This window comes from Copadichromis virginalis, linkage group LG6 (assembly GCF_057382275.1).
Source record: "Copadichromis virginalis isolate Kocher_CV1m ecotype Utaka linkage group LG6, C_Virginalis_male_GT1.1, whole genome shotgun sequence".
NCBI classification, from domain to species: domain Eukaryota; kingdom Metazoa; phylum Chordata; class Actinopteri; order Cichliformes; family Cichlidae; genus Copadichromis; species Copadichromis virginalis.
In genome coordinates this window covers 5,132,885-5,150,427 of record NC_140623.1, presented here as the reverse complement: position 1 = coordinate 5,150,427, position 17,543 = coordinate 5,132,885, and the positions used below count along the sequence as shown (strand labels likewise).

Genomic DNA, 17,543 nt, shown 5'->3' with positions numbered 1-17,543 from the left:
TACACCCTGCCATGACACCAGTCAGTCAGAAAAAGTGCCAGCTTGATGCTGGATCCGGGCCAGACCTGTTTTCTATGAGCCTGGGCCACACACAGCAAACCACAATCAGACCAGATGTGGCATGCCATCACATAAACAGTGCCATCTATGCCAGGCCTGGCCCATATCTGGATGATATACCACTTACCACACCAGAAGTCAGCCAGCAGTGCTGGCTTGATACCAGATCCGGGCCAGACCCGTCTGCTATGTGGGTATATATATATCAGTCAGCTCTTGGCTGACTCATGAAATGAATGGATGGACAAACACATACATAATAAAAGAAACATAAAAGACTCTATGAATGTTCTAAATGAGCTGTCTCACCACTGTATGGCCCCTCTTTGTCCTTCCGGCTCTTTGTTAGGGAGCAGTATGGACGTCGCTCTTTCACTTCCATAATGCTTCTTCTTATGCTGCTGGCAAACATACAGGCATACTGCTGTACAGCTGCGTAGACAGAAAGATAAACAGAAAGAGAGAGAAAGACAGATGAATAAAAAACAAAGAAGAAAAAATGAGTGAGAGAGCGCTAGACAAAGAGTGAAGGGTTGTTGGTCCACCTACAATCACACATAGGGACAAAAAAGTGGTAATATGTTCCAATCGTGTTGTCCTGCAGTTACTGTTAAAGTTAAACATGACAGTGTAACCTGCCATCGCCAGGTACCAGAATGTGATCTTGACTTCATTACAAAAATCACAACCTGCATTCTCTTTAATTGTGTCCTTATTTGTAACCTGCACAAATCTCTGACACGCAAAAGCAGCAGGCTTAACTGGTGTGCTTACAGATGAAGATATACCAAAAGGCACATTCTGTGAGTCATGCAAAACGTCTGTGTTGACACAAACTCACACACATAAAGACACTGTAAATATGCAAAGTATAGTACAGTATATTGCACAGAAAAAATGATAATCGCATTTATTTCATGATTAGTTACACAAAATATCTGCAGCTGTTTGATTGTTTTTTTTTATTAAGTTTTCTTTTATTCTTTTGATGTAGTTTTAAAAATTTAGATAAAAAGGAAAAAACACGTAGATTTTTTCATTACAATGGAATTCCCTAAAATACTTTCAGCGTAACCCACGTGTATCCAAAGCTCTTCTAACATCTGCTTAATGTCTCTAAAATCAGTACTGAAACCATAAAGTCAAAGTCTGCTCAAAGTCAGCTTTATTGTCAAAAGCCATATGCACAGATCATACACAGGCATTTGAAGTTGCAAAGCTCCCATGGCCCTCAGTGTACACTAAAACAATATAAAGATAAAACGAGGGAAGAGTTGAATGCAGGTCTGGAGTTCCTGTGTGTGAGAGCAAGGAATGAATTCAGCATCCTGACAGGCTGATGGATGAAGCTGTCTCTCAGTCTGCTGGTCTAGAGAGGCTCTTCAGTCTCCTTCCCGAAGAAGCTGTTGGAGGGATGAGTGGAGTCACCTGTAATGCTGAGAGCTTTCTGGATGAGGCGGGTGCAGTAGAAGGTGCTCATAATGGGTGTTGAGGCTCTTGCTCTTCTCAGTCAGCAGAGGAAGTAGAGTCGCTGTTGGGCGTTTCTGACCAGTGATGCTGTGTTTTTTAACCAGGAGAGATCTTCTGAGATGTGCTCACCCAGGAACTTGGTGCTGTTTACCCTCTCCACACCAGCACTGCTGATAGTTAGTGGGGTGCGCAGGGTGTGAGTTCTCCTGAAGTCTATGATGTTCTCCTCCTTCTTCACATTCAGGGACAGGTTGTTGTTGCTGCTGTGACCTACCACAGTTGTTTCGTCTGCAAACTCGATGAAAAGGTTGGAGCTGTGTGATGGTGTGCAGTTGTGGGTCAGCAGAGTGAAGAGAAGGGGGCTCAGCACACATCCATGGGCCTCATCAAACTCTGGCTGCAGATAGTGTGGCATTGGAAGAGGAAAACAGGATTCAACAACTCACCTCACGTCTTCTCAGATCCCTTCCAAGCTCTAACAATGTATGCCCTGACACCATAGCAGCTGTATGTAATAAGCATCTTCTCAATGGGAAAAGTGAAAACTCACCTTATGTCATTCTAGTTGAGTCCTTGGCTATGAGTGCTGATGCCATTCCTGATGCATACAGTGATGTGAGATGCGCTTAGTGAGATACTAAGCAGGTGTTACATTTGCAAGCCACAACAGCGTTACGACACCAGACATCCTTGATGTAAACACAGAGTCCCTCTCCACGAGTCTTACCCCCTTAGACAAGACCTCTGTCGCTGACCTCTGCCAAAAGCATGTTAGCCAGTCAAGTTGAATGGCACTGTCGGGAATGTTATTGTTAAGCCAAGTTTCTACAAAGATGAAGACACAGCGCTCACTTCAAAGTGGACCGAAGTAAGCATACAAGATCCAGCTTGTTGTCCAGGGAGCGCACGTTGGACAGTACAATGGTGGGAATAACAGGTTTGTGTGGTTTAGCTGCTAGCCTACTCCAGACGGCTCTGTGCTTACCCCTCTTCCTCCCACACCACCTGAGACGTTTCCACTGTGGGCAAGATCTAGCAGGGGGGGTTGCTGATGGTAGATGCCCCTGAAGCAGTCCACAGTTCCTCAGTGTAATTTGTAGCTCTTCCATGTGTGAAAAGTTTGTGGATTTGCTTCTGTTGATTTTGAGCAGGAGCTCATGACTGTATGAGCCCAAAAACCTAAGTCTGTTCATCTGGGTGCAGAACAGGACAGAACAGAATCAACTTTTTGGGATGTCCTTACCTGGATGATTGGGCAGGCATCAAGACTGTTCTGGAAAAGCTTGAGTAACACAACACCCATGGCACTAAACTAGCCTCAAAACTTTGTCATTCAAACAGGTCTATTGTGTATTTCCATGGTGGCAGTGAGGTTTGACAAAGTCCACATATGGTGATAGTGTCATAAATCAGAAGACCAACACATCTAATATAATGCTACCCAGTCTGTTCCAAGCTAATGACAAGCTGTCCTGAAAAAAAAAAAGAATAAATAATAATAACAATAACATTTATTTGCATAGCACAGAGTTACAAAGTGCTTCACAGTTTGAATAAAAGTTAAATTCGACACCTCACTGCATCTCTTGACTTCACTGAGTTGACCCACACGACAAAGCTAGCTACCAGGTATGAGCGAAACTAAGAGAGAACACTAAGCATTTGCTAGAGGTCTCTCTCTCCTGGTTAGGAGCCATGGATCTGGTGGATGTAACAACATGCAGGGAGTTTACAGATATAGCAAGAGGAATTTAAATAACCTAGCAATGTTTAAACATTCTGTAGCAGTACGGTTAGAGGGAAAATAAATATGTAAATTAAAGTCACCTTATAAATAATATTGTCAAATTTCACAACAACAGATGAGAGCAGATTAGAGAATTTATTCAAGAAATCACTGAAGGGTTTGGGAGGTTGCTAGATATTACAACACACTGTATATTCACACAAATATTTGTAGGACAGTTATTCAGAGGAAAAAAAATGAGCAAGAGTAAGTTTAAGGCAGGGGTGTCAGTCATGCCCCCCGATACAATTATATCTGGCCCGCGAGATAATATCATGTGTCAGTTATTAATGGCCCGTCGGTACGTTGGAGCTGAATCGTCAGACCTGCTGAGAATCCACGCAGGCAGGGCTGGGACTTTATTTTGATGGCCACACCATACAGCCAATCACATGCAAAGACAGACATAGATACCATTATGTAAAAGACGGAAGTGGGCAGACATCTCCAGACAGCAAGGGTAGTGGTACAGGCCGGTTATACAGAGAGATGGGGAGCTGGATTTAAATGCAAGCTTGTCAGGAAAAAGTGAAGATATCAGGGAAAACGTAAAATGTGCAGCATCTGGCTGCAATGATACTGGAGACTGCAAAGCCGAGTGCAGAATTTATCGAATTAGGAGCTCTCTAAAGCATCCATTTCTATTTTCATCCATTTTTCATTGTGGAGAACAAAAGGTTTCAAATTTGTCCAGGACCTTAAACCTCATGTGTGTTTTCTTAATCATGTAGAAAAACTGTTAAACATGTAACTTCTTTACACTGACAGAAAGGGGAGTTTCTCTTGTCCGGCCCACTTAAGATCAAAGTATAAGTATGTGGCTCGCAAAGTAAAATGAGTTTGACACCACTAGTTTAGTTATCTTATTAAAATTTAAAATTTGTAATTAGATGTTTCTGGGCATTTCTCCAGTGGTCACCGAAGCCATGTCAGAAACGTCACGTCACTCTGGAGAAGATGACCAGGTGAGAACTCAACCGGTCATTCAGGTGCTTGAGCTTTCAAAAGCATGGTGCCACTGGGCCCAGCTTCAGTTTTTGGATACCATCCTGTAGCAGTGATTATGCTTGTAGGCAATGTCCACACCTGTCTCAGTCCAGTTCTTGATGCTTGGAAATGAGGTGATAATTTTGCATGTCCATCTCCTGCTTTATGAGTATCAACAATTACTTTTCTCAGGTCTAAATTGGTTTCTTTAATTTTTGGTGTTTTTAAGTGGCATCTCCAACCGTTGCTGAAGTTTTTATATTGTGCGTAAATTAGAAGATAAGCCTCAGTTTCAACTTGATTTTACAACCATTGAGCATTATCAGGTTAAAGCACATCACTACATGTGTGCAAACAGAAATTATTTATACTTTTTGCCTCACCTTTACATACAACTCTTTTAATATTTTTTAAATGTTGCACTGGAGCAGGGGTCGGCAACCTTTCTGATGATGAGTGCATCTAAAATTTCCTCATAGGTCAGTGTGCCATATGATTGCATTAGCAATAAATGTAATAATGCTCTATATTAACAGTTACACACTATATAGAACGACTTTATAGGATTATATTTGTTCGCAGATGTTGGCAGCTGTCAGCGAATAGTTATCAGCTATTTAGAAACAAAAAAAGACTTTTTATCCATAACAGCAAATGAACTGAACAACAGAAAATACAAATGCTATTTATGGTCTCCTCACAACAGTGATAAGAAGAATAAACTGGGCCAACATGGCATGTTTGTTAATACAGAGACACACATGTTACTGTGATCTCTGGTCTCCCACTCAGACACACAGGTCTCCCAGTGTCCAGCATTCAGAGGCTACCTGAGGACTCATGTGAGAGAAAACCTGCTCACACAGACATGTAGAGCCAAACACTGTCAATAAGGCCTCTGCAATGTTCTGAAGACAGTTAAACCTGTCAGGTAGTGATGTCCAGCAGGTGAACATGCAGCTCCATGAACACGCACAGCTGTGGATTCCAGCTGCATCGATGTTGCATTAACTGGCATTAACTCAGCCAGTAAATGTGAGACAAAACCAGCTGCTCATTAAAGCTTTATGGTTTGAGCAGAAAAGAAAACTTTGGTCCAAACACCTGAAAGTCCCAAAATGCATTGTGCCTCGAGTCTACGGATGTATCCATGTATCTCTTTGGTGCTGATGCTGTGCTGAGCGAACAGCTGCTGAAGCATTTGAAGTGTCTGAATGTGGAAAGCTAACAACGTCCCTCTGACCAGTAGGTAGTTATTTTTAGCCAATTACAAGTTGAATCTGGTAGTTGGGGTTGTTAGCTAAGATACCGTCATTAAGAACCAGCAGAACTAATGTGTCTGTGCGAGCTGATTTGCGATGTGCACCGCTGGAGTGGCCATTTATTTTTTAATGCACCTTCTCAGATTAACTCACTGCGTGTCGTGTCCAGGGCTGGACTGGGACAAAAAATCGGCCCGGGCATTTTGACTAGAGACCGGCCCCCAGGTATTAAAGCCATAAAGCCTTTGAATGAAAACAGATGCTGTGGTGACAGTGATGTACAGTCTTGTTGGTATATGTATGATTTCTATACATTTTACATCAGATAAAAACTTTGGTTGTAAGATTCAGATAATTATTTATTAAAAGTGAGACATTTTAAATGAGAATAAGAAAGAAAAGTATTTCTTTGTGCCCCCCTCTCCCTGTTAATGCCCTACCTGGCCCCCTGGCAAAACTTTGCTAGACCCGCCCCTGCACAGTTACCAGCTGTCAGCTACTTAGAAAAGGATCCTGGTGTTATTTGTGTCTCAGAAACAGTTCATAACTTCAACTCATTCATGTCACCTAAAAGGTAAACCTGTTTCTCCATCACCTGTTCAGCTCTGATGATTCAGTAAGGACATCTCCTGGTTTCATCTTCATGTTTCCCTCTCACCACATATCCAAACCAACATCATGACCAGCAGCTTTACAGCTGTGGCTCCAGCAAACATCAGCTGATACTAGAAATTAATATTAAATAAATTCTAACAACAGCTGATCAAGCTTAAATGTGCTGCTGTTGTTTAGCGCGACATCGCTGGTTTCCTCTTTCTGGCACAAAGTGGGCGATAAACAAACAAGAGAGACGATCAGCTGATCATTGATCAGTTTCATGATTGAAGTAGAAACAGTAGAGAAGAAGAGTCAGCTGTGCAGCAAACACACAGAATGACTCCAGCTTTGTGTCTTTTTTCATTGTAGCTGAAGTCCGGGACAAGCTGCTTCTCCTCTCAGCTCAATACGAAACGTGTAATATTTTCTCTGAATGCGAGACTATTCCGTCTTTTTACGGGACGGTTGGAAACTCTACTAACTAACCTTATGAATAAAATAAAGTTCACTATCAGTAACATCATAGCACCACCCAGCTGTATAGAAACTCCGTCATGCTAGCTAGTAGCAGTACGAGTTATTGTAACTGACTGTAAAAAGTCAGCACAGCTAAAATAAACTCCACCTAAACTTGGTTCATATCTGACCCAGATAGACTGCAGGTCATAACTTCTTACCTGATGTTCAGTTCACCTGACACTCGGACCGGCGGCCGCCACGGGTCTCTCCTCCTCCTGCCTCCCCTTTCTCTCATCCACCTGCTGGCCTCCACCACTTGCTAATGTTACTGAATCTGTGGAAGCTACGCCATAGCCACCACCAAACAACTGAGTTATTTTTATACACCAGCCAGCATCTGGCCAATCCACCCCCTTTATTGTTTATACTGTTACAAAAAAAAAAAATCATCAGCACATAAAAATGAAAAATCCCCATCGGGCATACCGGGCAAATGCCAGTCCAGCTATGGTCGTGCTATCAGTTTAATTAACCCTTCGCGTGCAAACTGTGGCACGCGTGCCAAGGGTTGCCGACCCCTGCACTAGATGCTTCTGGTAGCCATCAGCAAGTTTCTTGCATAGTTCTGTCTGGTATTTAACCAATCCTCTGGGCAGAATTAATAAAGTTTATTTAAATTGGTTGGTTTCCTGGCATAGACCCAGCTTTAAAGTGCACTCTCCATTCCAGAAGTTTACCCTATTCCAGAAGTTTACCCTACTCAATCATTATAAAACCAGTTTTGATATGTGCTTGGGATCTTTTGGAGTAGCAGATTCACATCTGCACGCTTTTACCATCTGTCTGCAAGGTCTAGTGAGTGCAAACAGCAAGCTCCCCACGCAAATCGCTTGTTTAACCGACATTAGCCGGAGTACTGTCCCTGAAGTTGGCCTCCATTTTTGTTGACGGCTGCAAAATTGCTTCCTCCTTGGGCTGCCCTTCATTCCTCAGGCTTCAAATGTGTCTTTTAATCTTTGCATAAGAATTCAAGAATCTGCAAGGTAAGTGCAGTTTAAATAGTCTCTTGCTGTCATGTCCAGGATGTGATTTTGGATTAGAAACAAAAAAGTTCTGAAATCTTCTGATGTAAATTTATGCGTTTTTTTAGTGATTTTGTTTGACCTTGGCATTTCCAGCCAATCGGTTAGTCATTTAGCACTGCAGTGATCATCTTAAGTAAGCTTTGAATATTTTCTATCACAAACCCTTCCCTAAACCCAGACACCACATAATTTAGCTCAGTACTTGCATCTGTCGTATTATTTAAATATAAACGGGTCCACTGCAATGACTCATAAACAGCGCTTTATTTGGCCATTCGTACTCTGTTCAACATAACACTCCATTTGTGTTCACAACCACCCGTCTCGCCCCCTAGCTGCTGTCATACCTAACCACACTGACTGGCTCTGTTAACATCCTACTGTGCAATGCAATTACACCACATCTCCCCTTTCTAGAGTCAATGGGTAGACTACCATTGACTCAACAGATCTTAGAGGGTTATTCTGCCTCTGTGGCTGGTTTGTTCCTATTCACACCTGTAAGAAGTATCATATGATGAAAACCTTAACTCTAACTATGCTGTTTAATAAAACAAATTTCTTCTAGTCTACCTCGTGCCATATCTGGCATTTCACAACTTCTGAACATATATATTTGAATATGACAAACTTTACTTTACTGTTACCCCTTACTGTGTAAAGAATACTGTGAAAGAGGGGTATTCTTATCTAAACCTGTCCTTTCATGTGACCAGTCACAAGTCCACTCTCACAACTACTCTCCCGGACCTGGTTCTGGGTATAGATGGAAGTTTTAAAGAACTTGTCTCTGGAATGTCCTTAGGGCACTGCTCCGCGGCTCTTGCAGATTCCGGCTCCCCACTATCATTCACAGTTTGGACTGGGATGCATTTCATGGGAACAAGGTGCCGCTTGATTGTCCCGCGAGATCCATCTGTGATATATGATCTTGGCCTGGTGTGGTTGCCAATATCAGCATCACTGGCTCTCTGGTCTGTGATTCACACTTCTTGCCCCTGAGTGAGCCTGTTGAGGCTTTGTGGGCGATGACGTAGGTTGTATGACTGTGCCTCTTTAGTCCTCCTCTCCTTCTCCCTCCGGGCGACAACCACACCGTCAGGAAGTGCAGGGTCAAGCAGAGATGACAGTGTTGGCACTGTGGTGCAAAGTCATCTGTCCATCAAGAGTTGGGCTGGAGTGTAGCCTTTCTGCAGTGGGGTGGCTCTCTAAGCGAGTAGAGCCAAGTGTGGATAGGTAGCTTATCAGTCTTAACTGCTCGTTCGGCTTCACCATTGCATTGGCAGTATGTCAGGCTTGTCATGATATCGCTAAAGCCATACAATTTTGCAAATGTCTCAAAAGCTTCTCCCGAAAACTGTGGCCCATTATCTGTTACCAGCTGCTCGTGGATCCAATGACATGCAAAAATTCCTTTGAGATAATGTGAGAGTGGTGTGTGAGACGGGCAATCTCCACAAATCTTGAGGCATAATCCACAACAAGAAGGTAGGTTTTCCCTTTTAGCATAAACCATGCCATGGCCGCCCTGGATACTGTGATGTATCAGTGGTTCGGTGCGGTTTTGTGTCCCACCTCCTGAAGTTTTTCTTAGAAAGTAAGTCTCTTAGAAGTTTGTCTCTCTCTGTGAGCTATGGGATAAACTTTCCAAGCTGGTTAACCATTCCCAGTAAGTTCCTTAACTCACTCACGCTTTGTGGCTCCTTCATCTCCCTCAAACCCCTGGGTCTTGCTTGGGTCAGGGCTGATACCACTGGCTGACAGAACATGCCCCAAAAATGTCACCCACTGTTTTGCGATGTCACACTTGTCAATGTTCAGGGGGATGCCAGCTTTGGATCCTACCCAGTACAGAGTGTAGGTGAGAGTCATGCTCCTCTTGTGTTCTGCCCCAGACCAGCACGTCATCCATGTGGCAAACCACCACTTCTATACCATCTGTGACCTCTGTGACCATCCTGTTCTGGAAATGCTCTGGTGCAGAAGCAATCCCGAAAGGCAGTCTCTTGAAGTAAAAACGACCGAACGGTGTGATGAAAGTGGTGTATTTGGCTGAATTTTCCATCAGAGGTATTTACCAGAACCCCATGTTAGCGTCCAGCTTGCTGAATATGCTGGGTTCAGCCAATCTGCCCAATGTTCATTAAGGCTTTGGATAGCAAGTTTTGAGCGGTGTACAGGTGTCTGATGACAAAGACATCCTCTAATATTTCTTTTTCTCCCTTCCTAGTGCAAGCTCGCTGACAACAATGAAGTCCAAATGACTCCTCCCAGGTCCCAGCAGAGCCTTGGTTGGTTTTTGGAGACTGGGAGGATGATTGGGCCTGAAGAGTTCCTTAAACACTTTAAGGGGTAGGACTGTCACATCAGCACCTGTGTCAGTTTTAAATGGCACGTTCTTGTTACTTATGCTTAAGATGACCATCTACGGTTCTCCCTCGCACTTAACGCTACCTGTGAACAAACCATGTTTGTCCTCTTCAACTTTTATGCACGGTTTTGGGTGCCCTGCATACGCGCCTGTAATGTCCTTTTTTCCCCACATGCGTGGCATTTTACATCAATTGCTCGACAATCTTGCTTTGAATGGGATGGAGCGCAGAGACATTTATGACACATTGGGTTCTTCCCGGAACGGAGGTTTAACAGTATTGTGCAATGTAGAAGTGCGAGTGCTTCCTTCAGCGGATTCAATAATAAAAGTGTAGTAAGCAGATTTAGTATAATAAATAGCTTCTTTATAATGTTGTATATGACTAGTAAGTCCTGTTTTCCTGAAGAGACATTCCAGGCGGCATCCAGGAGCTTTAAGTTTGTAAAGTTCAGATGAATACCATGGGGCAGAGTGAGAGAAAGAAACGGTTCGAGTTTTCTGGGGAGCCAAGGAATCTAAGAGGTCGTCTATGGAAGCTGAGACATCAGTGGTAGGTAAATTACTCTGCAGGATCAAATCTGGGTCAAGCTGCATGCGTTCTGACAACCGTTTGTCCGTGAGAGCAACAACAAGCCTGTCACGTATCAGTTCATCATGTAGCACTCCATAGTTGCAGTGTTCCGCTAGTGCATACAGTGCAGTCACAAAAGCATCCACTGTCTCGTTTTCTCCCTGTCCACACATGTTGAATTTGGCACGTTCGTAAATCACATTTTTCGTCACGATGAAAAAAGCCTGGAATCGATCACGTACCCCCAGATATGTTGTCCTTTGCTCGACCGTTAAACTTAGACCGTGAAGCACATCGTCCGCATCGTCTCCCATGCAGTAAATCAACGTGTTGACTTGGTGCTCCTCCGAACTCACATTCAAATTACTGGCAAAGTGGAATCTTTGGAAACTCCGTATACATTTGGACTACTCTTGGACTTTGAAAAGTCGATGGGCTCCAGTGGTTGGATGCTGAATGTCGTGCTTGATCCGGCCCGCTTACTGTGCAGTTTCATCCGACATGTTCTCCCCCTTTTTTTTCTTCTTTTTTTCCCGCAAGCTCCAAAAGATACAGGTTCATTCAGTCGAGGTCGTACGGATCAGTAAAGGACTGACACCATGTTGTGTTGCTTAATTATACACGGGTCCACTGCAATGATTCATAAACAACTCTTTATTCGGCCATTCTTAGCCTGTTCAACACAACATTCCATTTGTGTTCACAACCACCCGTCTCGCCCCCTAGCTGCTGTCAAACCTAACTACACTGACTGGCTCTGTTAACATCCTACTGTGCAATGCAATTACACCACAGCATAAATCGGCCAGTCTGTGCTACCAAGCTTGCATTCTCAGCCCAACGCCTCTGCCCGATCATTCCAGCCGCTCCCCATCGACCCATTCAGGTCGATCATTCTGTGCAGTAAGTTCATGTTCATCTACAGATAAGTCTGCAGCAATTTTAGTGAGATGAGCCCTCTGCAGCTTCCTTACCATAAGCCATATCACTCCACAAAACACACACATGTTCACTTGATTATTCAATCCTGGCTTTAGAGTGCCATTTCTGCCTATGTCAATCTTTCAGCCTTGTTGCAGGCTCTCACACTCAACTATTTTGCTTAAACTACACTAGCTTATCAGCCTAGTCGCAGTCAGTCTCAATACACCATTACTCTAGTCCAATCATTTTCTTGCCCACCCTTTTTCAGCCAGTCAGCCTCCACTTTGAGTGGTTTAAATTGGTGCTCTCCGTCATTCTCCCTTTCAGGATCTCATTCGTGCAACCCACCTCCTCCTCATCCCCACCTCTCACACACCTCAGCCAGAGCTCCATACAAACTTCAGTCTTCATCTTCGCTAACACCAGTGTTTAGACTTCGGGGGGTCCTATCACCACTGGGACTCCATTCTGGCAGAATTGTTCATTGGAGCTATTAATACATTCATTTCTCTGTCACTAAATTGTGTTCATTCTCTCCTTATTGAAATAAGAATCAAACAAAGTTTCCATGTACCCAAGAAATCTTTTTCTGAAACATATTACATGACTTATAACTGCGTCAGTCTGCAGTGTCAAAGGGTGAAAGTGATGCGCAAAAACAGAGATATATATGTGTGCACAGTGTTGGGGAGTAACGGAATACATGTACCACCGTTACGTATTTAAAATACAAAGTACGAGTAACTGTATTCTGTTACAGTTACTGTTTGAAACGGTGGTATTCAGAATACAGTTACTTTTTTGAAATAAAGGGATTACACAGCAGTCTTTTCCTGTTTCATATGTTCGGCTATGCCCTCTCTATTTTTGGTAATTGCACACTGGTGGAAACCCAAACAAAACACACATTAAGAGGCTCTAATGTCTGTGTCTCAATCTCGCGGCCCATGTCACCTCTGAAGGTGACGTGAAGAAATATTTTTAAAAAGTATTATTCAAAAAATGATTTAATATGAAGGCAATAGGCAGAGTGTTACAGGCATAGCATGTATGAAGCATGTAAGTCAGCGCCATCAGATCTGATATTTTATCTTCTCGTGATATGATTTTAAACACATCTGAGGGCTCGATTGTACCTGAGGAGACCCTGGACAGCTTTGTCCTGGTTAATGCTGAGAACCTTAAGAAGGTTTTCTCTTTTTTTTTTTTTTTTTTGCCTGTCCCGTTTGGCTCTTTTGCCATCAGAATTATTGTCTAAAGGCGAAGAAAGATGCCCAACGGATTTACTTTACCAAATTGACCATCCCAGCCTTGCCGTAATGGTCCATTTGATTCACCTTTTATTGTTCATTTTATTTTCACTTACTGAATACGGGACAGACTTGACTGGAGGAAAGAAGGGGAGAAAGAAAGAGGGAAAGAGAAACAGCTGAGAAGAGGGACGGGGGAGAAGGGCAAAAGACAAAAACCAACAGAACGGGCAGAGAAAAAAAATGCATATATCAATCACCTGGGTCACCTGCTGAGAAAGAAAAACGAAAACAAGTAGAAGAGAACAAGAGCAACAGAACAAACAACACCACAATGATACATGGGAATACGACAGCAAATACCAAACACTAAACACCACTGTGCAGCACACAAGACCAACAGAACACAGTGTGCCCTGAGGTAGGAGCCAAAAAGGGTGCAGTTTGTGGGTGTGATCACCCGTGTGTACACCTGTGAGCATGGACGCGCTTGTTTTTTGTTTTTTAAAAGGTTCCTTCATGTAATGATCTGCTAGAGGGTGTGTGGGGGGGGGGGCACAGCCCCGTCCTCCAGGGCATGAAGCAAAAAAAAAGCAAAAAAAAAAAAAAAAGCAAAAAAAAAGAAGGTTTTCTCCAGAGTGAGACCCACCACATGTCTTTTCGATCCAATCCCCTCTTCACTTTTTAAAACACTTTATGGATTTTTTGAAGCTGAGCTTTTATACATGATGAATTGCTCTCTTCAGTTGGGTGTCCTCCTGCTGCCTTTAAAACGGCGGTGGTGAGGCCCCTTCTGAAGAAGAGCAATTTGGATTGTAATGATTTTAATAACTACAGACCTGTATCCAACTCACCATTTTTAAGTAAAGTCTTAGAAAAACTTGTTTTTACTCAGATTAGTGATTTTCTGAATGATAGACAGATCCTGGAGATATTCCAGTCTGGATTTAGGGTGAACCACAGCACAGAGACGGCTCTCCTAAAGGTTCTAAATTATCTTAGATATAACTGGGACGCCCAAAAGCTCTCAGCCCTGGTGCTACTGGATCTAAGCGCAGCCTTTGATACAGTAGACCACGCTATTCTTTTAAACAGACTGAAACACATGGTGGGCCTCTCTGGTGCTGTACACAACTGGTTCACTTCCTGTCTCTCTGACAGAACTTTTATGGTGAGTATGGATACATGTGTTTCAGGATCGATTTTAAAGTTTTTTTTATTGGTTTTTAAATGTCTTAATGGTCTTGGGCCTTCTTATCTCTCAGATCTGCTTTTACCATACGAACCCTCGCGGACCCTGAGGTCCTCTGGTACTGGCCTTTTGATTGTCCCTAAAGTCAGGACACATGCTCACGGAGAGGCAGCTTTTCAGTGGTATGGTCCTCGTCTGTGGAACAGCCTGCCGGAGGATCTCAGGGCTGCAGAGAACGTACATGTTTTTAAGAACAGGCTCAAGACCACCTTTTTAATTTAGCTTTTACTTAATGTTTATTTATTTTATGCTTATTTATCCTGTTATTCTATTTATATTATTAATTTAGGTTTTACCTAATATTTATTGATTTTATTCTTATTCATTTTTTATCTTCTTACTCTATTTATATTTATACTGTATCCCATTCTTATTTATTTTATCATTTTACCCTGTATATATCCGCCATCTTCCTCATCCCCCAGTATAAACAAAGCATACGGAGGGAAGACGTGACCACGAGGGAAGTAAAACGGTGGACTGCCCAATCAGAAGCTACGCTACAGGACGCACTCAACGACGTAGACTGGGACATGTTCAGAGCATGCGCAGTCGACATCAACGAGTTTACGGAAGTAGCAGTATGCTTCGTCAATATGCTAGCGGAGGAGATTATCCCCACTGCGAGAGTCACCACATTCCCAAACCAGAAACCGTGGATGGACAGATCGATCCGCACTGCAGTAAACGCCAGGACCGCCTCCTACAACGCGGGTCTCGCCACTGGCGATATGAGCGCCTACAAAGCGGCCTCATACGGCATGCGGCGAGAGATGCCAAACGCCGGTACCGGGAACGTGTGGAGTCCCGCTTCCACCAGGGCGACACACGGAGTATGTGACACGGACTACGCACCATTACGGACTACAAAGCCAGGGACACTGCGCCGATCAACGCCGACTCTGCATTCACCAACGAGCTGAATCGGTTCTACGCCCGTTTCGAGGTTAACCAGGCGGCTAATGCTATCTACCGCCTGACTACCGAGGACAGTGACGTCATCAGCGAGAGACCGGTGACCAGCATCGCGGAGCATGACGTCCGAGCGGCACTGAGGAGAGTGAACACAAGGAAAGCGGCGGGGCCAGACGGCATCACCGGCCGTCTGCTGCGCTGCTGTGCTGACCAGCTAGCAGGTGTGTTCACTTACATCTTCAACGAGTCCCTGGCGAAGTCTGTGGTCCCCACATGCTTCAAAAGAGCCACCATCATCCCTGTGCCCAAGAACAGCAAACCCTCATCCCTGAACGATTACCGGCCAGTTGCACTGACCTCGGTAGTAATGAAGGTGTTTGAGAGGCTGCTGAAGAACATCATCTCCCCCTCCATCCCAGACACCATAGATCCGCTGCAGTTCGCCTACCGACCCAACAGATCCACAGAGGATGCCATCGCCCACGTCCTACACACCACTCTCAGCCATGTGGACAAGAAACAGGGTAACTATGTGCGAATGCTGTTTGTTGATTACAGTTCAGCGTTTAACACAATAGTGCCCTGCAGACTGTTCACAAAGCTCAGGGATCTGGGACTTAACAGCCGTCTGTGTGCATGGGTGTTGGACTTCCTCACTGGCAGAACTCAGGTGGTGAGGGTGGGCAGGTGCTTCTCCAACAGCATCACCATCAACACAGGAGCACCTCAGGGATGTGTCCTCTCGCCACTGCTCTACTCCCTCTACACTTCAGACTGTGTGGCCACCCATGGCTCCAACACCATTGTGAAGTTTGCTGACGACACAGTGGTGTTGGGTGCCATCTCCAACAATGATGAGGCGGCCTACATGGATGAAGTGAAGAATCTGGCATCGTGGTGCCAGGACAACCACCTCCAGCTGAACGTCAGCAAGACCAAGGAGCTGGTGGTTCCGCATCTTCCGGGCAAGGACAGAGAGACTCAAGAGGAGCTTCTATCCCCAAGCCATCCATGCCCTAAACACACACACCCGCCCTCTCACATCATCTATAATTGATTGAGACAGGACTCTTCCAGACACTCTAAACCAAGGCACAATGTACATTTCAAATTCCTTTAATTTTAAATATGTTTATATTGTCTATCCTGTAAAATAGTCAGATGTCTATTCATATTAATGTACAGAATTCACCTGCTTGCTGCTACTACTGCACATTCACCCAGTGTATATACTATATATATATATATATAATGTTCTTCCTCTACACCCCCCCCAATTTTTGCACATGTCGAGGAGCGTGTCAGGCTACATTTCACTGTGTGTTATACTTGTATAACTATGCATGTGACAAATAAAGAACCTTGAACCTTATTGTGTCATATCTCCAGTGTTTCCTCGGAGGGCGCTCTCTGCACCGGGGCTGTGACCGACCGTGGCTGCTGGGTCCTCTCAGCCTGGCTGGGGGGCTCCTGTGCCTCCCTCCTGCTGTGTGCCCAGCCTGGAGGTCTGTGACCGGCTCCCGGTGCAGACGGCTCCCTGTGATAGTGTTTCCTCACCTGGCTCATATGTGCCCAGCCCAATTTCACTCTTTAAGTGTGTGTGTGTGTGTGTGTGTGTGTGTGTGTGTGTGTGTGTGTGTGTATCCATGATTGTTTATGTTAATGAGAGTGTGGGGAGTGAGTTGGAGGGTGGGGTGGGCTGCTTTTAACCATGTAAAGCACTTTGTGCTACATTTCTGTATGAAAAGTGCTTTATAAATAAAGATTGATTGAAATATAATAATAACCACTGCAGCCAAACAGAGTGCCTGACGAGCCCAGCTGTAAGTAAGCTATTAAGACTCGACTGTACGCTGTGTTCGTGTTTACCTCTGAAACAATAAGTCCCGTTGCAGCAGCCTTTCAACGCCTCTCTCTGTCTCTGCTAGCAAAGTCGACCCAGACAACAAAGTTAAGCTAGTTTTCATCTACGAGCCCGACACGAACCCGACGTATTAGCCAGAGGTCCCTTTACTACGGTTCGGAGCCGCGGACCTGTTTTATATACGCGTCGAATAGTTTTCTATACGAGATCGCTGCAGAAAGTGCAGCCTTACCTAATGTCCACCTACTGTTACTCATTTATATTAAGATTTAAACATCTGGTTGGTGTTGGTATGGAGAGTAACCTTCAGTAATAGTAATAAATCACACAGCAGTAGTACATTCATGTAGTTGTAAAAAGCATGATAATATATTAAGTAATCCAAAGTATTCAGAATACGTTACTCTCATTGAGTAACGTAATGGAATACGTTACAAAAAACATTTTGGGGCATCTAATCTGTAATCTGTAGTGGGATACATTTTAAAAGTAACCTTCCCAACACTGTATATGCATTATATAAAGCATCCAGATGATATGTTGCCGTTTTGTTTTTTGATAATTATATATAAATGTGTTCTTATACACGTATGTCTTTCAGGTCTCTATGTATAAGAGAACATGAAGATACTGTCTATATTTGTAATGCACACTGGGCACACTAACTAAGGAGCTTCGTGGAGCAAT

General features: G+C 43.9%; 1 protein-coding gene across 1 annotated transcript in view; it reads right to left on the bottom strand.

Moving 5' to 3' along the window:
• tenm3 (teneurin transmembrane protein 3) overlaps positions 1-17,543 on the bottom strand; it is a 351,882-nt gene that overhangs the window by 248,783 nt on the left and 85,556 nt on the right. Inside the window, exon 3 of the mRNA XM_085458328.1 lies at positions 370-492. Within this exon, the coding sequence (XP_085314454.1) occupies positions 370-472 (103 nt within the window). The 5' untranslated portion in view covers positions 473-492. The remainder of the gene's footprint in view (positions 1-369; positions 493-17,543) is intronic.